We start from the raw sequence: 26576 nt of genomic DNA, 5'->3' as shown, positions 1-26576 counted from the left end.
GCTGTACTACCAGTGGGCATTGACTGATGATTATATTGTCTTTAAGTTACATTTTGACTGCTGTGGAAGTGTGCAAGGAATATGAAATAGAAGTTGCACAGTTGGCAATAGAAGAAGGATCTGAAGATAAAAAGTACTGGTACAGTAGCTTTTCAACACTGAATTATTTTTCTCCTTCTCACTCTTTATCCTTACGTAATTCTTACATCATAATCACTGTCCTTCCTTATCCTCACTCTCTGTGCCAAAATTCAATGTTTACATAATGATAAATACTAATTAATACTAAAAGACTAACTGAAGTCTGGATATGGAGTCTTTGGCTAAAATTCACATTGTTGATGTTTCCAAGTTAAAAATCCAAGCAAAAAAGTTACACTTTAAGATGCCTATAAATAGAAAAAAAATATTACCTTTGCATGTACTTTTATACTGCCAAGATTGTACATTCTGCAAGCTAAGCCTAAAGTTCTATGAGAATTCATAATATAAAGCTTATTTTACTAGCAGAAGAGATTGGCTGTACCCTTTTTGAAGAGCATCCTCAAAAATCTCAAATAGACAGCCTCAGATTCTTATCCCATACTTCCAAGATCTCAAATTTGGATCAGTAGATTAGCTACAGAAAGGACAAAAACATGCAAGTATTTCTTACTGAACTTATGCAATTTAACTGACCACCATACCCTTCTTACCCCATACACCTCCAGACTGCTTTAGCATGTGCTTTCTTGGGCTGCTCCTCAGAAATTCAATGTAATGCCACACACATGACTACAGGTCCCCACTGCACTTCAGTCCTCCCAAGTTCCCTGCTCACTTTCAGGTACAGTTCACTGCACTGATGCTGACTTATGACCCTGAAAGGTGTGCTTGATGTTTTGCAAGATACACTTATGCTGAATGATTCAAACAAATAGAAGATTTTGACCTAGAGCTCTTCTTCTGCCTTACTTATACAATGAAAGGCTCTGTCTTGCTTAGAGCCAGACACTTCAAAATCATCATAACTGTATTGTCCCAGTTAACTAAAAAATAAGAAAGGAAAAAAAATCCACCACATTGCAGATAAAACAAAATTTGGAAAAACTGATAGCAAGAATATAAGTGCCAGAATCTTTGCTGGGGGATTCACATGGAGCCCTAAACATGAAGCCCATGAACTAGACCACCAAGTACATACAGAGAGCTCAGGCACCCCAAAGGCTTCTGGGTTTGCAGCTTGTGAGAACCCTAAAATCTTTTAAGGAAAGAAACCTTGAGGACAAGGATTCATCACAGTTTGCCTTCGGGAATGCGCAGTGCAGAAAGGGGCGATGTTAGCACAGGTCTGCCATGTGAGTACTGGTGTCATATAGCTCAAGTGCAGCTTCTAACAGTAGCACCATCACGTGTTTGTCAGAAACAATAACCTCTTTTTTTGTTTCCTTTCACACCACCTTCAAGAAAAGCCCTGAGAATCAGCAATTTCAAACCTCACATTTATAACCATTTCTAATTAATACTGTCATATGGCACAGTCAAACCTGTGACTCTGCTTCAAGCTGTTCAGCACTTCAGCTCATGTCCCAGCTTCAGGAACACTAAAATCACCCAGATTTGCCTTAGAGAAGAAGTCAATGGAAGGAGACCCCTACTTCTACTGAATACTCAAAAAGCATGAGAAAAGGAACAAGAGGAGAAGTAACTTTGCAAAATCACTTTGATTCCACACAGTCAGGTAAGGAACCATTAGCAAATTATTCTGCATGGAATAATATTACACACAGAAATGTGAAGGGCCTGATTTTGGTTCTTGTCCATCTTATCTCTCTCTTTCATTTTGGAAACCTCACTCTGTCTGGATTTTTAACATCTTGAAAACTAATTCAGCAGGATATTGGGGAAAAAATATCAAAGCCCAAAAGCATCCATTTTAAATAATGGCGATAAATAACTGGGTGATCATCTAAAGGTCGTTAACTTCCTTTCCTGCCTTACATGTCCATCTATGTCCACGTGGAGAATTAGCATGACAGTAAATGATGCTGAAGTGAATACATCAGGCTCCCTGGATATGGGGATTTTTATCAAACCATACATTTAAATATTCTGTAGATCTGTTTTCATTATTGTGCATGAATATGCAGTGGTAAAATACACTTCAACCAGAAAACAAAAATAATTAATGTCTTCTATGTAAACAGCTGTCAAGCCAACCTCATGCCATCTATCAGCATTCACCATGTTTAGATACAACACAAATATACAAACTTCAGATCATTTATGAAAGAACTTCCCATCACCCTCACAGACACAGATCGTGGCATTCATCGACAAATATAAACAAACTGCACTCACATGTCTTCAACCGTGATATCCTTCAGGATCTGGCAGTAATCCACGTTCCACACTGCCTGGTCGTCCCAAACTTTAGATGCCAGCAGAATTGCCCCCAGTACTATTCGCTTCCAGTTTGCTGGACAAATATCTATCTCTGCATAAGTTAAGAGTCGTTCAAGATATACCTGTGGAAACGCATCAAAATCAAGACTTGATCTATTTTGCTATTAAGTAGAAATTAAAAAGAAAATTATTCCCATTCCAGCAATTCTAAAACAGTAATCCGCTTTCAAGAAGATTCTTTTATTACTAAAGTTGTAGTTTCAAATACATATGTTAATGCCAGGCTCAAAACTGGATGTGATATATCCACTTTAGTTGGCCTTTGCCTTCTGATCCTATTACCCATTTCAAGAGGTCAGACACCAGATTCACCATTCCTTCTTTAGCTTTCCCCCTGCCTGCCAACCTAAAGCTGAAGAAAACCTTAACATTATCTTATAATGGTGTAAAACAAAATATCACGAATCATTAAAAAATTTGTTCTCCTTCTTAAGGAAGACAAACTGTTATTTAAGCACAAAATTCCAAATTATGCATCAAGCCCATTACTGAAGATGGAAGTTTGACTTTTTACTTAGCGGATCATTCTGAAAAGACTTTGATGTACAAAATCTGATATTGAGAGGCTGCAGAAGCACAAAGCTCAGTAAGGTGCCACATGGATCTCCCAGGTGTCTGCACTACCTGGGGGTTCTCTGCAAAACACTGTCTTTTGCTTTCCAGACAGTCTCTGTAAACAAGCTCCTTACACTCTATATTGCACAAGGCAATCTGTCAACCTCACAAGCAAAACTGCTCCTCAAATAATGAAAACACAGCATTCCCTGGAGCTATCCCTGGGAAGCAAAAACTTCTTTAAAGCAATACACTAACACTGGGAGCTTCATAAGCAGAGAGCATATGGAAGCTGTAATATTATGCCAGTCAAATTAGCAGATGAACTTAATTTGCTTCACATCAGTGCAGAATTTGACTCTCTAGTTCAACTCAAACCTTTTAAATCTCAACTTTTCACATCCAGTTTTAGTATCTTTAGAATGAGTACTCCACATTTATAGATATATAAAGCATCAAAAAATAATAAAAAAAAAAAAGCTAGAGCTTATGTACAGCTCTAGCTTAGAAAGAGAGAGGAAAGAAAAACAACTAAGTAAGGATTTTGTGGGGGCTGAAATTCAAAGGCACTTAGAGAAGGATATGTAAACAGATAATTATATTGCAAGGAAAGACACAGAATCATAGAATAGTTTGGCTTGGAAGAACCTTTAAAAGCCATCTAGTTTCAACCCTCCTGTCATGAGCAGGAACATCTTTTACTAGACAGGTTGCTCAGAGTCCCATCCAGCCTGGCCTTGAACATTTCAAGGGATGGGGCACCCACTTCTCTGGGCAACCTGTTCCAGTGTCTCACCACCTTCACAGTAAAGAATTTTTTCTTAACATGTACTCTAACCTCTTTCAGGTTAAAGCCATTTACAGCCCTTGTCCTATCACTAAAAAACCTCATAAAATGTTCCTCTCCAGCTTTCCTATAAGCCTTCTTTAAGTACTGGAAGGCTCCTGCAAGGCATCCCCAGAGCCTTCTCTTCTTCAGGCTGAGCTCTCAGCCTGTCATGGGAGAGGTGCTCCAGCTGTCTGATCAGCTTCATCATCGTCCTCTGGACTTTCTCCAGCTGATCCATGCCCTTCTTACGCTGGAGACCCCAAAGCTGGATGCAGAACTCAGGTGAACAGAGCAGAGGGACAGACTCCCTCCACCTGCTGCATACGGTGCTTCAGATTCAGCCCAGGACACCTTTGGCTTTCTGGGCTGCAAGAGCACACTGCCAGGCCACATTCTGCCACATCAGCCACATCCCAGCCAACATCTCCAAGTTCTTCTTGGCAGGGCTGCTCCCAAGCCATCCTCTGTTTAGTCTGTATTTGTATTATTGCCCTGACCCACATGCAGGACTTTTCAGTCAGCCTTGAACTTCATGAGTACCGCACAGGCCAGCCTCTCAAGCCTGTCCAGGTCCATCTGCATGGCAGATGAAATGACACCTTGGTAAAAAGGCAGCATAAACTTGCCACTATTTTCCCACCAGCACACACTTGAGAAATCAGAATTAAAAATTAAATACGGCTTTGATAAGACTCTATTCCTACACCTACTTCATTACCATATTGATGCATATTCCAATAGCATGTTGAAGGTTGTGAAAAATCACTCTTGCTTCCTTGGTGATAACTTGGGCTTGACAGATGCACTATTTGCTGGAACAAGGCCCTTTATCATCCTTCAATAAAACTGAGGATGATAAACAGCTCTCCATGAGAAAGGCACTTAGTGTAGCTTTCAACTCCTTTCTTGAACATGCCTTAAATGAGCATTTTATTTTGTTCACTTGCTGTGGCCTCCTTTACTCAGTCTTGGGTTTCAAGTATATGTTCAACTTAGAGAGAACAGAAAAAGAGCAAGACTACTTGCAGCAAACACTTGTAAAAGTTTGATAAGGTCCTCAGCGTGAGAACTCACTGTAATCTAGGATTTGTGACATCATCAGTGTATCTCAGGGAGACATTAGTGTAGGTCTTCAACTTTTAATCAAGCTAACCCAGCTACACATGCAGTCCTTCTTCTAGCTCTTCCTGTCTCTCCCTCCCAGAGAGAACCCACCGACCGCAGATCGGGAAATTTAAGCTGGTACATACTTGAGCTCTCGTCCTTCTGATGTAGAGCAACCTCATAACAGCAGCACAACAGAGCCAAGTGAACTGTCTCCAATGTAAATGTGCTAAAGTTCATTATTCCTCATAAATGGAGCTGGTTTCATTTCAGAGCATTTCAATATACAATGCCTTAGTGGGACACAGTACCAGCCCATGATGTCCCATGATGGGACATCAGAGCAGGACAGGTAGAATCTGCCATGAACAGGGGCAGGGGGTGCTTCTGGCTTCTGCGAAGATGTGCTGAATCAGGAGAGACTTTTGGAGAAGGGCCAGGTGGCTCTCAGCCTGTTTGAAGAGGAAGGCTGGTGGGGTGGTTAATCACTACACTACTCATCCCAAACAAACTCATGGCTGGTGGGAGAACACCAACTGCTTCTGCTGGCAAAAAACAGTGAGTCTTCCCACACACACAGGGAGGCATGCTCCACCTCATTAAAAAATAAAAATTAAAAAAATCACTGAAAATGTTGGCCCAGTAATGGTAAATGTGAGATATGGAAATACCATTTGTATGCAATTATGTCTACACATTGAACAGTGTCTTAAATACAAGGGTCATTTTCTTAAATACAGGTTTTGTATCAAACAGACTGGGAGTTTGAATGTACTACGTGGTTCAGAGTATTTGTCTCTTGTATTGAATTTCACTACCCTAATTTTCAACAGCAAAACACTTTCTACATCTTCTTTAGCACTAGGTGCTATGAAGTAATATAATAAAGCTGAATTTTAAAAGGTCACAATAGAAAAGAATATTACAATTTGCATCCCAGAATGCTGGAATAAATTGGCTTATATGGCAAAAGACAAAAAATTCAGAAGAAGCAATGTGAGAAAGACTATTTGTCTTTCTTTTATTTAAATGTAAGTCTAAGAACTATCTCTCTTTTTGATTATTTTGGCAGGTGTTCCTTTATGGACTAGAGCTCAAGAGCTTTTAGTGTCTAGAGGTTAAAATATTATTTGCCTCCACCAGCTTTTAACAGCTGTATCCATGTTCAAGAATGGAACTAAAGCTTAAAACAAATTGAAGCTGTTGCACCATTGCTACTTTTTTCCAATTTGCTTCATCTTTTGCAGTGCCTGAAAGTGGGCTTTTGAGGCAGAACTTTTCAGTACTTCTCTATTAAACATTCATAAGCTGAATTCCCAAAAGACTCAGATTTATTCTGCCTTTATTTAACAACTAGTTCTGCTCAACCACTCTCATAGCATCCAAGAGCCATCTTCATCACATTTATCATTGTCCACTTAGTTCTATGACTGTATGTATAGATATCTTTTACAGAATGATAACAAGATTGCTTATACAGATGAAAGCTACTGATGTGATATGAGCAAAAACTTTCAGTGGTTTCAGTCAAATAACACATAGTTCTGAATTCTTAACAAATTGCAAAGAACAGATACAACTCAGTAACAACAACACTACAATACTCAAAACTCATTTGTACCATAATTCAAATCCCAGCTGAAATGAAAATACAATTCTGATTGGGAAAATGCCAATGGCCATTGGTCTGTCAAAACATTTTTATTTACAAACTCAATACCTCAGAGTCTGGCACCTCCATTATTAGTCTACATTCTTCATTTGGGAATGAACCACATGGTTATACATGTTTGTCAGTCTAACAAGCTGTGATGGACAGCTGCACCTCACTGGAGACATTTTAGTAACTAAGCACAGGTCAGAAGGCACACTGCACAGAGTTAAGATTTCAAAGGAGCAATATTGCATCATTATTTTCCATCTTTTCCCACACACTAACACCAAGATTTCACAATGACCGACCTTTATACTTGGAGTATCATCAAATTATTATTTAATCATAAGTGAAACCAATTTGGTGATTTCCCTCTGTTAAAAATTCATTTATCTGAATAGAAAAGACTTTATTTATACTAATTAAATAAAATTACCACTCCATGGGTATAGATAATCCCAAATTGGCTGGATGTTCAATGAACTCTGGAGAGGTTCATTAGCTTAGATACAGCACCACGGGAATGTACTTAAATGGCTTCCAAAGCCATTTCAGGTCCAGCAAAAGTACAGAACCGATTTGTTTCAGCACATTCTTCAGCTTTTAAATCTGCCAGACCTGAAAGAACTCCATGCTGACCTAGTTGGGATGCCTCTGATCTTGACACCCAGGACCTGGACTTAAATAGCATTAGGCCATCCGTTATAGCCTAGTCCTGGGGGGCTTCTTTTATCCAAACACAGAACTGTAACATGGCACAATCAGGATCAGCAACAGCATCCAAGACCCAGCAGTGCTGCACCAGCAGGGCCACTGCTGAGCTTGAGCTAATCCCCAGCGTGGTTATTTGCAGATGGGTGAATCCATCCTGCTCTTCCCAAGTGTTTAAAAGTAACTAACCACAGTCTACAGTGTTGTCCCACTTATCTAAGATGTCAGGCTTCCTATGATGCTGGATAGCAGTGTTGGTTACACAACATTCCAATCAACAGAACATAAATCTTTTCAAGAAACTGAAAACTAAAGATAGCACTGAAGAGTTCATTTCTAATTAGTGTGAAACAGCATCTCATGTTTCCCATCTCAGAGGATATTATAGCAGACTTTGGACATTATATAATACATTCAAGTAGAAAGAAAAGTTAAAATATTGGAGAAGATTTCTTTCTCTTTTTTCCCCTCTTCAGGAGGATATATACCAAATATGAAAGTGTCAAATAATTTCATTTCAGTATTTCACAATCACAAAAACCATACATATTTTTTTAAAAAACTGTGGAGTTCTTATAGAAGTTTTGATTTTTTTTGTTACTTCATCTTGAAGCTGCTCAGCATTAACTTCCAATACTTCACTGATACATCTTATCACATTGGAGCTCTGGTCTAAGCACTAAAAATACAGCAGTTCTTTTTTTAGGCTTCCCTAAAGCAATGGAGAAGGTTTTCTGTGGAAGTTATGAAATTTTCATCTTCAGAGAAACTCGGAACTCAACTGGTCAGGCCCTGATCAGCCTGATAAGGTTGTGCTTTGAGAAAAGGCCAAACCAGACATGAACTCTAGAAGTCTCTTCCAACCGAAATTATTACACAGTTATATTTGTATGCAGTACTAGAATTCCCTGTGGTGCCACACTAAGAGGTCAGCTGTGTGTTGCCTCCAAGGAAGCTGACTCAGAGTCTCAGCACACTCAAACAATGGCCAATCACTGAGGAAGGTCACTGAAATGACTAGAATAATTCTGAATTTTGAAGCAGCAGCAAGAGCACAGCATTATCTTCTCCCATGTGGTTTTTATATGGCTTTATGTCAAATTCTATCTCTATTTTACTAAAAAGAACTCTAGTGGGTTAAATTATTTCTCACTTGATTTACATTGACAAAAAGGAGACAATGACTTAGCTATTTTAATTACTATAATTGAGAATCTACAAACTAACCTTTATTTGCAAACACCTCATTCCCTCACTCATCAGGTAACCCTCACTGTAAACTGCAGGAGCACAGAGTAACTAACAAAGATATTTCCATCCCAACATATTATGGAGAAATACAGAGTCATCTCTTTCTAATGAGAAAACTTCAGTGTGTCAAAATGCCTTGAAATTGAAATGATATCTTTATGGAAAAGATTATAATTGGTAGCGGGTCTCACACAGCCAAATCACGGCTCTAATCCAATCACTAAACTGCCATATGCTCTGTTCTAAGCAATCAGCCAGTTCCCCACCACGACTCTCCAGAAATAACTGCGGCTTGCAATTGCCCAGCTGGGCATTTAAAATATTCTACAAAGGTCTGGTGCCACCCATTTGGTGGAAAAGGATATCACATCATTGTGGTCCTTGCAAATTCATCCCATTTTTTTATTTCTGAGACCACACAGAAGTAACAAAAGCAGTCACAGAACTATGAAAAAAGGTGAACAACTGCAAAGTACCATTACAGATATTTATAGAAAGCATGAATGGAACTGGGAGAAAAGTCACACATCTCCAGGTTTCCCCTTAATTTACTCTTTTTAAGACCATTATCTATAATCCATGTCAAATGAACTCCAACTGTTAGGCAACACTGACTTTCCAGTCTAAAACTGGGGTCAATATTCATTCTTTGCCCACACAGAAGCCCAAGAGGCATCAGCAGATACACACTCTTTTAATGTCCTCTTCTCTTGCAATTTAAAAAGACTTCCCTCTAATGCCCACCTTAATTAGTCTCTTTTCATTAAGTGCAAATCCTAGCAACTCTAAGACAAAAATTTACTAAATAGATGTGTAAATATTAACTGATAATCACTCATGTGTTTTACATTATACTGCAGTCAAAAGATAAGAATAGTCCTAAAACCAGGGACCAGAGTCCCCTTATTCTGCCAGTATCCAGAGTAGAGGCTCCTCCTGGCATTGTCCACAGTGCACCCTGAGCTATGTCCAGCTGCCAAGGGACTGCACAGGTCGAGAGACCTTCTCTCTACACCTTGGAGACCTTCTGTTGTGGCCAAATGCTGGGCTTTGGCACCTCCCCAGGAATGCTTGAAGATCAGGACAAAGGTGGACACCACCAACAGTGGATACACACAACCCTCCTCACGGGCTCCTTACACAAGGCAGAGCCTGGCTTCACTGTCTGGCCTTGCTCACACCCAGCCACACTCAGGCTGCCTCATGGTCACACCAGGCAACAAGCACTGCTTTGGATTGCACTCCAAGGTCTTCAGGGAAGCCTGCATCTTCCATCAGCTGTGTAAAGGCTGGAGGTTACACTGCGCCAGCAGAAAAGGACCTCTGCAGATCAAGTGTCACCATGGACTCTGGAAACCCTTTTGTGTTTTCCTTCCCTTTTAAACAAGTACCAGACTTTATACATCAACTGAAATACACTTTTTAAATAAAGTATTTTATCAGCATTCAAAAGTAAAAATATTCTAGTGACAGGAAACCAATAAAAAAACTTTCTCTGTTCTTCCAAATACATGGAAAACAGAAGAAAATTCTTCACAAATACAGTAATTTTCACAATACAGCTCAGCAGTATTCTCTCTTTACCTAGTTACTGAAAATGTGACCAAAGAACACAGTAAGAACTCAGGAACATCTGGCTGGATTAATTAAATCCTTATTTTTCATAAGGAGAATTTATTCTTACATACTTCAAATTTCAAATTCGCTAATATCAAATCCCCTTAGTCACAGTATGAATTCTGTAAGGTATTCCAAAAGCATGCTCCTCTGAACTTCTCAGAATAATTCAGCTCATGTACTGTATGCATTTACGTATCACTGTATCTGATCTGTCTACAGCATACAGACCCAGCATGTTTGCAAATGCAAAATGTGTCCTCTCTGAAAGCACTATGGACACAGAAGTATATTAAAAGAGCCTTAAATTTTGCCTATTTGCATAAAACTCAAAGTTGTGGCAAGACAAAGCAGAAAACTTGGACCATTCTGCTCTTCAGGTCTAGTTCATAGGATTGTTTTCACAGAACAAAAGAACAAAGCATAAATATTTAATTCTCCTGATATGCAAACACCGTATTGTTTTCCTGTTCGTATGGGTAACACTCCTGTTCACATTTTTATTTGCCATTAATTAGTAGATTAACACAAGTACAACTTCCCACCTCTGCACCAGAGGAGATGCTACAGAGGAGACAGGCATTTCTCAGTTTTAGCAAAGGTGGGAATAGTCTGGGGCCAAGAGTGACGTTTTTCAGTAAGTCAAGTCACAGTTATGCTATTCACTGGGGTTAGAACCACTAGTCACAAGATTTAAATTGGCAAAACAAGTCTTAAAATTAATTTTCTTCTTATGGTATTATTTTAAAAATAAATAATGTGAATTAGTATTTAATTGTTTCAACCTGATATTTTAATTTTCCACCTATCAGTATGGGAAATCTCTTGGCAGCTCTGGAGGTTATGTGAAAATTAGATTTTTTGTTTAATTATAAATTGGTTTTGCTGTAATAGTTGAGGCTTTAATTGAAATGTTTTAATTAAGTGCTTGAAGCCACACAATGCCAGCTTTTTGCTGCAGAATAGCTTATCTTGGAGTCTGGAGTTTCACATTTACTCAGCTCCTGTGCTGAGCACAAACTGCTGCAGAACTAATAGTTACTGCTGCTTTTACCTGGTTAATGCATGTACCAAGACAAACAGTGCGTGCATTCAACCACACACTTCAGACCATGTTAATAATGTGGGCAGTAAAAAAGGGTGCTTAGAACTGTTTAAAAATAATTAGAGTGAGTGAAAGAAAGATAAAACTGTAGCATCGTGTTCAAAATGTCTCTGATCCCCACACTTCCTGCCTCCTGGCAACCCTCCAGGAGGAACAAGTGGCAGACAGGGCTATCAGATTGCTCTCTGATGGACAGCTAGACTATGGCAAAACACAAGCTCCAGCAGGGCACGCTGATCTCTCCTTCTCCAGACAGGATATCAAAACTGAAAGCACTTGCAAGGCTTATAAACAGCAGTATCAACATTATTAAGATTTCAGGAGTGTGGGAAGGGGGAAGTGGTTGATTGCTTTTTCACAGATTAGTTTCCACATATGAGTATTTCAAAAACAACACAATCTGTGTCTGGGGCCCCTCCTGAAGACACAAGCAAATAAAGAAATGGGATCTAGAAGTACAGAGGAAACTGAGAGCAGAATTTCACACTTGTAAAACACTATGTATAAATTCTGAAGGTTTCTGCAAAGGGGGCTCAGGCAGGTGCTGTTATCCTGGCAACACAGGCAAGGATAGCAGAATGGTAAACAGTGGTCACCTGCACCAAATCTATCCATAAATAACTGCATGGCTACTCTGAGAATTGGGCTATAATACATTTTCCTTTGAGAGCTAGGCTATAGTACATTTTCCTGTTACCACTGTATTGGGTCAAAAAAAACAACAAAACAAGTCAGTTAAGTCTTCAAGCCCTAACGGCTATGAAAACTGTTTCTGCAATATAATGAATTAACCAAAAACATTTATACTTTGTTGGAGATGACACTGAAAGAGTTACTTGCAAGGAAACCACACAAGAACCAGAAGAGGTAAGGAAGTAGTTATATAAGACCTGTGGGAAAGAACTTCCCATGCATTGCAGTAACAGAAAGGTAATGCTACTAAAAAAAGTTTAAAAAAAAGCCCCCTGTCTTTCTACTAAACAGTGCCCTCACTGATCAGATGACTTAAGATTGAATAACAGATAAATACAACAAGGTGCTTGACAGTGGGTTAATTAAATTACAGAACATACTGATTCACACAACATTTCTTGTCTCCAGCAGACAGCACTTAGGAAGAAAAGGAAGAAGGACAAGCACTTAGTATAACTATGTAAAAAGAGGCAAATAAAAAAATATTGGCTGTGTCAAGCAACTATGTCGAGTAATACTACAAAATGGAAGGGTGGACCACTGTAGGGTGTTTCTTGCACTATTTGACTGGTACTCCTTTTCTTTACTGGCTAGTACAATTCATTCTGACTGTCTGAAGGAGAAAAGCCTGCCAACTAATCCTAGAAGCCAAGGGAAATAGATTAACAGAGGAAATGAGTAGGCCTGGGCTTCAAAATTCACCTTCTCCAATTTCCCCTTCTTCCATCTAAAATGCATAACTAAGCTGTTATGAAACCACAAGTTGCAGTGGTAAAAAACCATTTTGTCATTTTAAAATCTCTGAGTGAAGAACATGGCCAAAATTGTGACTGAAAGCTGAAGAGACTTGTCAGAATTGGCAGGATATAAATTTCAAAAAAATTAAGAAATTCCCAGCTGGTGGAGATCACTTTAGCTCTTTTAATCCGCATTGCTATGCTGATCCACACCAGCTGAAAATTTGAACCTTCTTTTGTGTTGTGCTATTTTAAAGTAGCTAAAGTTCAGACTTGAGTACAATTGTTCAATCTCATGACAAGGATCGTGGAAGTAGAACAGAGCCAACATGTCCCAGTCACTCACTGAATCCTTCATACGCCATCAATTCTTATTAGTGCTATCAAATCACCTACAGCTGTTCCCAAGTCTCTCCTGGGAGCTACAGTGAGACACAGCAAACCCCAGCAGTTGAAGCCTTTCTGCTTTTAACATTCCCTCGTGTTCAGACCTCCTATGCCACCTACATTTTCTATGAGTCACCTTGGTGGCCTGTAACACTCAGTCTGTGAAGGCAGGAGCCCAGGTTTTGTGTCACATGTTACCCAATCTCTTCTTCCTCCCTTATTCTAACCCATGAAAATGAACTGTGGCATTTCTTCCCATCAAGAAATTACCTCAGTCTCCATAGTGAGAAAAAATTCCCCAGCAGTATCTACATCTATTAAATCATACAAACACAACTTCTGAGAACAAAAGTGGGTCTGTCAGATGGCTGATGTCATCCATCAGACACTCACCAGGGTGACAATGGCACATTCAGCAGTCAGTTGAGCAGCACTGAACAACGTCCGGACAAAGCGGTAAATCTGTTTCTGCTCCGGGTCATGTTTGTCATAGTCTGGTGGCACTTCGGATTTCTAAGGAAGAAATACTTCCAAATAGGTGACTGAAACAAAACGAAGCAGACAGAAAAAAAAGACAGTTCACATGAAAGGGAAGGAGAGGCAGATGAACTTACCGAAAGGGGATGAAGGTTTTCATCAAAAATATCTAAGAGCATTCTTCCGTCTGTGTCCCTAAAAGGTATTAAAACCAAAGTACTGTCATTATCTGAGCACAACAGCACACAACCCTCATAGACACAAGTGCACCATTTAAACTCCAATACTCCCCATGCTGTAGGGTGCTTAGAAATATTGATGAAATGTGACTTTCAAAGAGAGGTTGGACCTACTCTGCCGTAAGGCCCTTGTGTAATATGAAATTCATATTACAAAGCATGCTAAAACACTCAGATTGCAGTGCCCAGGATTACAAAACTGTTGTGCTCTTTATCGTGAGGCTTAAGAAGTACTACAAATGGTAAAATCAGTAATATCAGTCCAGCTATCCTCCTTCTCTCCTTTTTTTAACTTAGTCATGTCCACCCTTGCAATCTCTCAACTCCTTTTCCTCCTTTATTACCAACATTTTAAACACTTACTTATATGCAACACTATTTGTACAGTAATCTTTTAGTTAATACATATATACTTCACTTTTAATTTATTTGAAAAACTCCATTGTACTAATGATTTCTGAAAACCAAAAGAAGCACATTCAAAAAAAAAAAAATCAGACAAAATAATACTCCTATTCATTTGTTTTATTAGATGTTTCTCTGAAATCCCTGTAGCTCAATATCAGCATGCACGTTGATGCAACTTCACAAGCCTAACATCCAGGATGCAACATAAGATTTTTGCTGTAGGTAACTTTGGCAAGGACAGTAGCAAACACAAAAGCAAGAAGTATAACTGTACCAGAACTGGCACTTTCTGGACAGATGCATCCATGTGACCTACTTATTACAATCCCATCTTTAAGAAACAAGCCACTGAATAGATCTTCTATCTTTACTCTGCAGCACATGTCTCTCAGAGCATGCACACCACAAGTTTTACAGTGGACTCGTGTCTGCAAAATGCATTTGTTAACTCAAACTGAAGGTGCCATTTTTTCCAATGGGGCTAACACTGGAAATAAACACATTTTAATATAAAAAAGAGCACCTAAATTAAAACAAGCAAACAACCAACAAAAAAAAACCAAACCAAAAAACAAAACAAACACCTGGACTGGGGTGACTGGGGAAATTACTATATAATTCCTATCAGCAAGGATTCTAGGCCAGACTCTTTTACCCCTACCTAAAAAAACAGTTTCTTAGTGCAGAAGTAGTCTCCCCAAAATGACTGGTGTGCTACAGTAAAGTATGCCACTTCACAATGCAAATGGAAATAATTTCCTATTTCTTCAGGTTGTAGCTGCCGTATGCTATGAAATTACACCTGACTGCCCTCAAAAATCTACTTAAAAAAAAAACAACTTGAGAGTTTTTTGTCTTCATTACAATTCACATTGTACTCTTTCAAAAATGGACCATCTACTGATTATCCAAGCATCCTTTATGGTTAGTTTGCTGGGGTTTGTTTCTTTAGCAAATTCACCAATGCTTATACATTCCTTCAAAAACAAGATGGGTGTAGTTTTTTATCACTTGTTGAATAGCTAAGACAAAAAAACACAAAGAAAACTGGTCAGTATAACCATGATAGGAGACACTGTGAAAGGGAGGAGTGATAACTAGAATGTTACAATCAAATGAAATGTGAGAAACATGTGACAAAATATTATATTTCATGCAATACTGTCTAAAAAGAGTTCTTCTCTGGGAAAAGCAGATGCTTGATTCATTTTCTGTCCAAATGAACCTAGAGTCAAAGAGCCACAGCAGTTTCATACTCCCCATCCCCCATAATGAACCAAAATCTCCCACATACATCAACAACTTCCTTTTTGCCTATAATAGCAGGAAACAGAACATATGTTTTACTCTTGCTGTTTCAGCAGCAAGCACAACTGAGTGCTGTTAGCACATTGTCCCTCCGTTCCCAAATCAGAGACGACCCAAGAGCAAACAGTTGTTTCACATCCCTCCTCATTTCAGAATTGTAATTGACACACATGAGCCTCGCTCCAGCATCACTGCTGGGACTGTCAGTCCCAAGTGCAGGCACAGCACTTCCCCACCCCAGGCACATTCCAGGGAAAGCAGCAGCAGCCAGTTTCCTGAATAAATTACCTCTCCATCCTGAAAATAAAAGGATTTAGCAACTTGCCCAAGAAAGTAACAGTCAGAATGCATTTGTTTTCAACATGCGGACACACTACTCTTTGTTTTATAAAGGTTTGGTCTCTCTGTCTACAGTTGTACGTCAAATTTGCATCAGGCTCTGCAAGCCTATGAATGGGCATAATTTACTGCAGACAGGAATCAGCTTCATAGCAAACAGCATAAAGCAAGTCTGGTACATTGTGGCTCTGGATACCTCTGGCTCTGGATCCTTCTTGCTCACTTGTGAGCTCTTACTGAGGTTTCTTACCCTCTGTAGTCTCTAATGTGCCCAATTCTCTCAAGCCTTTTACTCAGCTGCCATGATACTTAGAAGAGCACTTAATAATTTATTTCCAAAAAACTTTGGAGTCTGATTATCTTTGAGATCTCTGTTATTTAGTCAAGCATAGCAAAAACTGACTAGTTAACCAAACTAATCTGGGGACCATGGAAAAAAGGGGGGACAAGGAACCACAGATGGATAAACAAGTAATCCAAGCATGACCACTCATGCCTTATTTCCTGGTAAATGAGATTAAAAGTTCGAGAGAAGATTTCAGTCCAGCTTTTGCTCTATATGTTGCCATGTTTCAGTCCAAGGCCCACTGATGCCTTGGAAAGTCCTCTAAGAGCTTTCAGAGGGAACCAAGCCCTAAGCCTTTCTGCCCCTGTGCACATTTAAAGGTTTCTCTGGAGATGTCAGCCTTTTTTCATGAAGTGTGATGGGTTCCAGTGACCTGAACCATGGTCCTGAATGACGTACGAGCTGAACTTTAAACTCATGAGTAATTAATTTTGTTCTAGTTGGACTTCTTATAGTCCAGAAGAAAAAATGTCTAAGTGGCTTGATAAATCAAGATCTAAGCCAAGATCTCTGAACAGGCCAATTGAAAAACCATGGACACAGAAGTCACTTAAATTATTTGTACAACCTCTCCTTAGAAATGTCAGAAGACATTATTTTAGGCTTCTGTGACGTATCATGAGGACAGGGAATTTAAGATACGAAAGCACAATTCAACATGAAGAAAACTCATGTATGTGCCAAGTTACTTTTCAGAGAACCTTTTTTTCTATTCAATTTCAATCAACTTGACTGAGCAGAGATCTAAAACATACTATACCAGGAAAGGCAGGCCAGGACCTGCTCTCTTTCTGAGGCATATTGCATTACATCTGTTCACAATGCCACTCTTACTGTATAATTCATGAGTTTTATTTCAAAATCCTAACTGATCACTGATATGTGCAGTTCAAAGGCCTAGCTAAAAATATAAAACTTAAAGACACTCTTCAGATTATTCCACATGTAATTGCAACATATGCAACAATACAGAAGTGCCCAATGCATATAAAACCTAACACTGAATCATCAGAGCTTTTCAATGTTGAGCTGTACTTCTATTTTTTATGGTATTTAATCCTCCAATTCTAATTTTTCTATGTAAAACAATATATATAGAAAATGTGTGGTTCTTATTGCTATCATGGGAGTTAAGAAAACTACTACCCAAAAACATTTTGAAAGAAATTAAGGATGGATTTTTAGGGTTTGAGCAGTTCACTTGTTTCAATAAAATATATTTTCAGTACAAGATTCCATTATTCACATACCTGTTTTTGATGTGGTAATATATTGCAAGAGCTACACTGTAAAGAAAAATACAGAGTTAATATCTCAGGACTGCCATATTACATTTTCTGTGATATTACGTGCAAATTTAAACCCTAGCACAAAGCATGACAAACAGTATATGGTAAACAGCCTGTTTTCTTTTGTTCACTCTTAGACACCAGGAAAACTGCTGTAAACAGAAAATTTTAAAATGTTTTTTTTTGTACACTCCAACTACATCCTTTTTACAAGTAATTAAGAACTTTACAATAATCTTCAGATTTCATGTATCAAGTTGCACATATTTTCCATTTATTGCCCTATTCCACTAAACTCAGTGATTAAACTCCTAATGACTTCCAAGGTTGAAGACAAAGCATCACAAGCACTGGACATTCTCTTTAGTTTTGCTGCCAGGTTAACATGAAATGTTTTAATCGCCTTTGGCTTACGACTGTATATTTAAATCCATTGCTCGTGTCTGTCTTTATGTAGCTGCTCAAACAGCAGACTCAAATACCACGCTCCTACAGTTTTATGGCATCAAGTTACTTATTTTACCTCAGGAAAGACAACTCCTTGAATAACTTAGTGCATTATGCATTTCCCCTACTCTAAGCCACACACCAAAGCACCCCTGTTTATATTCTGCATATAGACAAAAAGTGTCCTTAATATTCACAGAAAGTTAAGATTTTGATTACATACACGACTAACTGATCTCATTCACATTTGAGATGGAACAAAATTAAAGCATGAATTCTTACGATTATCTTACAGTTTCCAAGTCCCAGCTCATGCTTTACTCACAATACATTTTTATTGAAGAACGAAGCTGAGCCAGCACTCTCCCTACTTACTGCAGTAGCATAAAACCAATATAAGCTAAACGGGAAAGAGGATGAAGGAGGGAATTCACTGATTCTCTTTGTAGACAGTTTGTTTCACCAGTGATTCACTGTAAGATGCTTATGTCTTATATTGATCCAAAATTCCCCCTTTTCTTTCCCCTAAAAGACCTTTTAAGAGTCAATTGGTTGCTCTCTGTTTTTATTTCAGAATTTTTAAATGAAAACTGAGATACAACATATCAGGAAAAGAATATGTTTGAGCTAAAACTTTAGTAGAATTTTAAATTATTTCAGGTTTGATTAGTGATTTCTTTGAACAGCCATACAGTAGAAAATATTTTTCTCTGTTACAAGTAAATACATTTTACTAAACTTTTATGAACTTTTACCTGTCTGCATTAGAAGTTCTTAGATTGCAAATTATTTTTAAATTTTACTTTTTTCTACAAGCATTTATTTAAGGAATCAAGACATAGTGTGTACCATGGACATTTAAACTCCACAGCTGTTACTGAACAGAAGAAAAACCCACATTTATGAATGAATTTGATTTGACAGAAAGCTATTCACAAAATGAATTAATCCTAAGTTTAATTTTAAATTATGCCCCTAGGAACACATTTGAAGCTCCAGTTCACTTTATGAAAGCAGATGCAAGAGTGTATGTGCACAGCCCTGCTTGGTGCCCATATGGTTGCCTTTGTAACAAAATGTCAAATTAAGTTTAGGAAGTATTTACTATTTAGATAGTAAATACTATTTAGATACTATTTAGAAAGTATTAATTCTGTATCAGAATCTGAAAGGGCTCTTCAGAATCTCAGGGCTGTAATAGAGTACTCATCCAAGTTTCATTCTACCTTTCATAGGCTGGTTCAGCTGGCACTAAGAGCGCAGAAATGATGATTATGGAGCTTTCCATCACCCTACCCCAGCCACCCCTCCTGCAGCAGATGCTGCAGTGGATGCAGTAATATTTTAAACACATCAGTGCATAACATGACCTAGAAGAGATAACTGAGCTGAGCAAAATGCCTCCCTCTTAGATTTACCTATGTGTAATAGCAATTTTCCTGCAGAGACTGCAAGGTGGGAGGAAAGAAATGAAGTTGTACTTCAAAAGCAATAGTCTACAATCTCCTCACCCTTCAACCTGTTAAACGTGCAGCCGGACAGAAGATGCAGAGACTTGGTGTGCCAGAGTTCAGTTTTTCACCCTCTGGAGTGTTTTTTCAAGCCCTCTGAACCCCTGCAGCTTCCAACCCTTCCCATGCTGGCAGCCTGCCCTCAGCCCTGCACAATTCCCACCTGATCCCTGCACTGGCTCTCCCAGCTCTTCTGCTCCCCACAACTCTGCCCCCCACCATGCACCCGAGTATCACCCAAACACCACCCTTCTCCCCACTACCAGCTCGTCCTTCTGTGTCCTCCTTCACAAGGCTTCTGCCAGCCCTGTGGCCCCCCTGAAAATGCTTCTTGGCTGCTGCAGCTGAACCCACTTCTTCTTCTCATGAGCTGTGGCAGTTCCGATGCAAAAAGAGACCAAAAAACCCACCCAAAAAGCTGCACTTACTCTGCATACAGAGGATTTTAGAGCAGAAGAGTATGAGAATCAAGGAGGAAAAAAACCCAAACACCTCAGAAATGCAAAACCTTTCTCAAGTGCTAATCAGAACTATTTTTAATTTACTAGTGACAGAAACCTGAAGAAAAGCAAGACTGTATTTCAGAAAGAAAGAGCTGAGGAATCAGGCATCAGTTTAACTACAAAACCTTTCTCCTCTCCCATCTTTTGCCTTTAACAGAAAAATTACGGACTGTCTTAGTGATCAACATCACAAACTCCTTTGGATGTGTTAGTCTGAATAGATTTGTCTCTCACGTAAACACCTCTGCAGCAGAGATAATGGCTTAATAAATTTTTGCATTTGCATACACCGAGGTAACCAACCTACAGACAACTCAAGAGAGCAACCATTAACAAAGAGTGTAAAATGCCTGAGCGTTTGGTCTCTATTTTCCCCTTACAGTACAAAATGTAAAGTACAATACTCTACAAATATCATTTTCATTTTCTCCAAAAGTAAAAAGGCACCAGTGAAACTTAAAATGCTCATCTGAGACATCACCCAGTAACTCTGGAGCATGACTGATTAAATAAATGTATTACTTCAAAAACTAAGACCTTTGAAGTTTGCTTTGTAATGGTTCAGAAATATGTATACATAAATTCACACATAAAATGTAAGTGCTAACAACAATAAATAAATCGTAAAACCCACCATTTGATGGTATACTTGAGGTTTGGTTGACTGACTGTGCTGTCATCCAGGAAAATAGTGGAGCAGGAACTGTACTTCCTTCTCAACTGCCCAGGAGGATGCTATGAAAAACATGCAAAAGAACAATGGCAATTATGTAATGCCAAAGCATTTTTGGGGGGAGACGTAAGAATTTTTAAAAGACAAATTTCTATCTCTCACAATGACGCACACAGTAATGTGATCACATTTGGAAGCAGTTCAGAAAGTTCAGAAATAATTAACAGTGCAAAAGTCACAGAAATTCCTGCCTGAGTCTTGATACTGCTTATGAGTCCCAAATCCTCTGAGTCCCTCCTTCCCCAAAATCATGCAAAAATTCTTCTGCAGGCTTAGACAAATACATACATACACTTGGAAAGCAAAGATGAATAAGACCTATATTTCTGTCCTCATTCCAAAAAAGTAAATGGAAGAGTGAAAAAGAAATCATGTGAGCAATGAAGATTGGTTTAGCAACAGATATAAAACCATGCTTGCAGAAAAAAAGATTTGAAATCCTCAAAAAAGCTCCTAACAGAATGAAGCAGGGGAGAGGTCTTTACACTAGAACTACTAAATTAATAAGAAGAATTCAGAAAAAATAATTCATCGATAATAGATTATCAGAAAGGAAGAAAACTGATCCAAGGACAGAAGAAAAGAGTATAAGGAAATAAAAAAAATCTCTTAATAGAAAAGGTTTTCAATATATTTCAATCCTATTTCTGCACTACCATAGAAAAACACTGGAAAATTCAGCCAAAAAACTGGCATTTGAGAACACTATTTATTTTTAAATATTTTTTTGCTGAGAGAGCTTCTTCATCAGCTGTTTAGAGTAGCCAGCACTCCACCAGGCTAAAGAGGCCAGTTTCAATCACATCAGCTAATAGCTATCACAGTCCTTAATCCTCTTTGATTTTATCTTTGCTTATTCCATCTACACTAGCAAATAACTTGACCAAGAACCTATGTCAGGAAAGTTAAGATTAGTCAAATTACATGTTTAACTCACAAAAGAATGGGTTTAAAATTCAGTTGGCACATCAACATGGAAATTTTAATTCATCTTACAATTAATGTTGTTTCCAGTGTTTCAGTGGAGAGACCAATGCCAATACCATCAGCAGAATTCACAGGTATTTACCAGCTCAGAGCAACTGAGTATCCAGGATACAGTCCTGGGACTCCTACCTCAGTACATCTTCCCCTGCCCAGTTTCCAAAACAGATATTATTACAAGTGCCAGCACCCATCAGTTCACCAATGTTCCACTTTCCATAGGCAGCTGACATCTTAACAGCATTCACTACACAGACAGACAGACTCCTGGTACAACCTACACACATCTAAGTAATTTTTCTGTATTTCACAGCTAAGAGTGAAAAAACACACAAAGTCTCCTGTTAATTGAAAAAAAAAAAACCCAACATTTTCTGAAGCTGCCACGACTGTAAAAACATTATCTGTAAAAAAATTATCTGAAAGCTTACCAACAAATTCTATTACAGTCCTTCACTTGACCAATAAAATTGTTGGCTGAACTGCTTTTCTTGGAAGTGAAAAGGTTTACCAAGAAAATGAAAAATACTCCTTTTCAAAAATCCTTCAGGACTTTGAAAAGCCACTTTGTAATGCTTTGGAAGCTGACAATCCATCTACCTTCCAAGCTATTGTATGTTAGGCAAGAAAGAGAAAAACTAGAAGCACTGTTAATATTAATGCCATAAATTTATTATTTAGCATTGATGCATACAGAGAGAATTACTAGGGGACTGGTGATTCATTGCTCTTTTTCTACCACAGTTTAATTTAAATATCTGCATTGGTCTGTTGAGTACCTTTCATAGGCATGATAAAGGCAAAACAACTTAAAAACAACAAAAATTAGACTCTAGTGGCTGGGGGAAAAAAGGGAAATGTACATACATCTCAGCATTGTTATTAAAAAAAACCCAACACATGGAAAGTTTTCTTTCTGCATAATAAGAGTCAACATGCTTTAAAGGTTTAGATAAAATTTAAGATAAATATACTGGATTCATTCAAGGGAAGCACAATTAAAAAACAGAAAATAACTCTGTAGCAACACCACTATCAGATTTAAATTGTCTTATGTAAACAGCATGCTACCATTTGACACACACCAATAATTAGAGCAACACACCTTATTTCTGAAACTACCACATCACAGAACTCTCCTTGGATTTTCAGCCCACATCACACTCGGTTAGGCTTGGAACTTTTCACACCTCAGGAAAATATGTGGTGTCTCAAGCTTCACTTTCTGTTCACAGCTCAGCAGGAAGGAGCACCTCTCCCAGTCAGAAGAATGGTGCCAAGTATAAACCTACACCCTTGGGTAAATATACACACCTGGGCCATGTGAATAACTGACCTGTCAGGAGATCAACATTCCCAGCTTCTACTCTGATGTCTAACTGCAGCCATATGACACTTTAGGTAACAGATCCTCTGCCTTTTCCAATTGCTGGAAAACACCCTGAGTTTCATATTTTATCTTGATTAAGCTGGGAGACATATGAAGTCCCACAGTTCAGTCAAACTGAAAAAGATTTTTCTGAGCCCCCACAAAATGCTGCATGAGAACCTTCTCCATCCTTGCGAAGGACAAAAGAGGTTACTGACCATCAGCTCAGTATTCAGCACTGTCCTATAGATAAACTTTCTTCTGTGTCCATTTCAATGGGGTAAGTCCTGACCAAAATGGTACAGGAGCTTAACGCCTTTGTATTTCAAATTCATCACAGCTGACCACAAAAATGCTCCCATTTAGACAAGTCAAAGAGGCTCTAATTAAGGAAAAAAACAGAAGGGCTGAGAATTACTCTAGAGCTTTTGGAGAAATTAGCCAAACTCTCTAATGAGAGCCTTCTAAGGTTCTATTCCACCATAGGGCTGGCATAAGAAAAAGGACAGACTGGTACACCTCCTTTTGTAAATCTTCATATGCAAAAATGAGCATAGGACACATGTGAAACTTTGACAACCTCTGCTATTACAAATCTTTACTAATTCAAAGCACCTCATTGATATAAGTGGGATTCACTTTACATGTATTTTGAATAGCTTCAGTACTGTATCTGTACCCAAACTGAGATTCCGTAGAAGTCACGCCTCTCAACTTCAGCAAGACTTCCAACTTCATCTCACATAAAATTCCCAAAGGGCAAACCAAGGAAAACATGGCAGGTAAAAACTACTTGGAAAATTATATTCTGGTCAGACATCAATCAGTTTCAAATTGGAGGGTTGAAGTAAGGGACATTCCACAGAGATCCGGTGTACCCCACATAAAATACTAAGCAACAACTTTGATCACAGCGTCAAAGTATTTTTTTTTATTTCCAGCTGGCATTAACTTGCAGAGGGCATTTTTCTTTAAAAAAATGCAATATATCAATAGAATTTATAAAGTTACCATATATGGAACAGAGTAGAGCACCCATCCACTCCGCTCAGCTGGAATTTTATGTCCAGTTTTGGATACTTGGTATTTCAAGAATGATGAATTTATTTCAGAGAGGCTGGAGGACAGAGAATCAACGTCAATCAGAGATTTGAAAAACCTGAGTTACAAGGGAAAGCTGGCAGGCTGGAAAGGTTTTCTCCAGGAACAATGCAAAAATAATGGCCTTAAAGTCATTCTGAGGGGAGTTCCTAAAAAGAGGACGTTGTTCTCCATAACCCTTGTGGATGGGATAAGAAAGAACAGGCTTATATTAAGCTATGGAAAATTAAGATTGGGCATGAAAGTGTGAGAAGAGGCAATGGCAAAAAAAACCCAAGCCACCACCTTTTTCTAATAGCAGGGATAGCTTCAATGACTTGAGTAGTGATAGAATCTCCATCACTGGAAATTGTAAAGATGAGATAAAAAGATATTTCAGGAATAGCTTAGATGCAGGCTTCTGCTCCTGGACAAGATACCAGACTGAACAAGCTCTTGAGATGAATTCTGGACCAATCTTCTATCATTTGGTGGAGAGGATTTTTACTCCAGAAACAGTTGCTATTTTTCTCATTTCAAGCAAAGACATTCACTAAGAAATGCTGACATTATAAGTGACAATGAATATAAAATAGGAGTTTTGTGGAATTTCTTTCTCAACAGGAAAAGATGGAGAACAGAAAACTCTGCTTTATAACTTACTAAGTTTTTGAATGTGTTACAGAAAAAGCCCTAAGAGATCAGGCTTCAATTTCCAATAATGCAGGTGCTCCTAGCTTTTAAGACTAGCAGTTTTTTTCCCTTGCACAGCAAGTACTAAGCAAATATCACTGCTTTATTTTCTTCCAGCTTCATCCTGATGCTTTCCAATTTTCCAAATCTTGTGTGTTTTAAGATGTTTGAACTACACGTTTTTACTTGAAGTTTACATAAAAACATTTTATCAGAAATCTAATGGCTTGGTTTGCCATCAAAATCATATAAACACTGCAGAACTGCTTATAGGTACCTGCTTTAAAAGGAATCACAATGAATTGCTAACTTTTTCACAATGAGAATGTACAAAAGAGTTAATTTCTCTCAGGAAGCATCACTTAGAAATTAAATGTAAATTTGTGGGGAAAGAAGGAATGTTCCTATTTCTTTTATTAAAGTAGGCACTTCAGAGGGGTTTTGTAGAAATATCTAATGGATGGTGCACATTGCCCAAAACCCACACTCAGAGTTGACCAGAAGGGCCAGCTCTGGCCTCTTCAGCAGCACTAGGGTGGCTTTCTGCCCTGATGCTCAGCAGGACTTGTTTGTTTGGGCATAACCCTCCCCTAATGAAGCTATACAGCTTTTGTACGAGCACTGGCCCTCAGCCAGTCAGCTTCCAGTTTGGCAAAGCAGCTTCAGCCTTTTCCAGGGTTCTTTTGCACTTGTCCATCAAAAGATAATTGGAGCTTCTGTACTAAATAACAACAGTAGTGTCTCTTCTTCCTGCAAACCAGGTGTAAGTTAGTGCATGATTTTAAAAGCTCCTATTAAATAATATTTTCCCCCATGGAAAAACTGAGTCTTGCTTGCACCTGTCTGTGCAGACATGCCCATTAGCTTCCAGGCAGCAAAGGCTGGCCAAGATGTTAAAAGGAAAAACTGGCACGTAAAAGTGCACGTGAAGCCAAATTTCAACAGTAAGCAAAAATACCAGGACTGCTTCTGACATGGAAAAGAGATGTTCCTATCTTGAGGATCTTCTGTTGCTTCAGGACATGATTTAGTTTTGGCAACATTTTTCACAGAAGAAACATGATTTTACAGGTCAACAAAGCACTTCCAAAATCAAGCAAACCATGCAACACAATTCTCCGCATGGCTCTGCAAAGCTCTGCACTTACTTGCATCTTGCATAATGTCAATACAGCAAAATTGTCTACCTTTGGTGTAGATACATTCACCAGAACAAAAGTAATAGTAAACTGCACCATTGTACGTTCATCTTCCTCTGCCAACAGTTACAATTTCAAAAAAAAACAGTCCAACTACTCTTAAGTAATACTCCTTGATCCTCATGATTCAGCTTTGTCCCCAGTTCACCAATGTTTAATAATGTCCAAAACTAGCCTAGCTTAGACTAGATCTGTATGTGTAAGTTTTTGGCTGTCAAAGTTTGTCCTTACTCATGTCAGCTATAGAAAATTACGTCAGCAAACCACTGAGCTCCTGAGGGGCTCAGCAATCACCAGTAAACTCCTCTGCAGCATATGCAGGCCCTATTTAACCACTGATAAAGCACCCTGCTTTACAAACATGAAAGACTATCTATTTCTTTGAATGTTAAAATCAGCTCAAAGGCGTATATTTACAAAGCATGTAATTACTACTGTTGTGCAATTTCACCAGAGGGACTTTATTACATTCCCAGTAAAGCAAGTATTACATAGCCCCTTGTAGAAGAACTCTCCTGCATGTTCTCACTCTAACTTAAAAGTTAGCTTTTGTTTCTCCCCAT

At 38.6% G+C, this 26576-nt stretch overlaps 1 protein-coding gene across 2 annotated transcripts in view; it reads right to left on the bottom strand.

Annotated features, from left to right (window-relative positions):
• The window catches only part of CCNY (cyclin Y), a 120028-nt gene that overhangs the window by 10244 nt on the left and 83208 nt on the right, over positions 1 to 26576 (bottom strand). For both annotated transcript variants that reach the window (XM_005518677.3, XM_088061172.1), the window contains 5 exons: positions 20590 to 20690; positions 17456 to 17491; positions 13703 to 13760; positions 13482 to 13601; positions 2341 to 2507 (listed from right to left, as the gene is read on the bottom strand). In XM_005518677.3, coding sequence (XP_005518734.1) covers positions 2341 to 2507; positions 13482 to 13601; positions 13703 to 13760; positions 17456 to 17491; positions 20590 to 20690 — 482 coding nt within the window. The remainder of the gene's footprint in view (positions 1 to 2340; positions 2508 to 13481; positions 13602 to 13702; positions 13761 to 17455; positions 17492 to 20589; positions 20691 to 26576) is intronic.

This window comes from Pseudopodoces humilis, chromosome 1 (genome assembly GCF_049639895.1).
Source record: "Pseudopodoces humilis isolate 2021_Gansu_Grassland_sample_001 chromosome 1, ASM4963989v1, whole genome shotgun sequence".
Taxonomy (NCBI): Eukaryota; Metazoa; Chordata; class Aves; order Passeriformes; family Paridae; genus Pseudopodoces; species Pseudopodoces humilis.
Note: the sequence above shows the minus strand (reverse complement) of the source record. Positions and strands in the feature narration are given on the sequence as shown.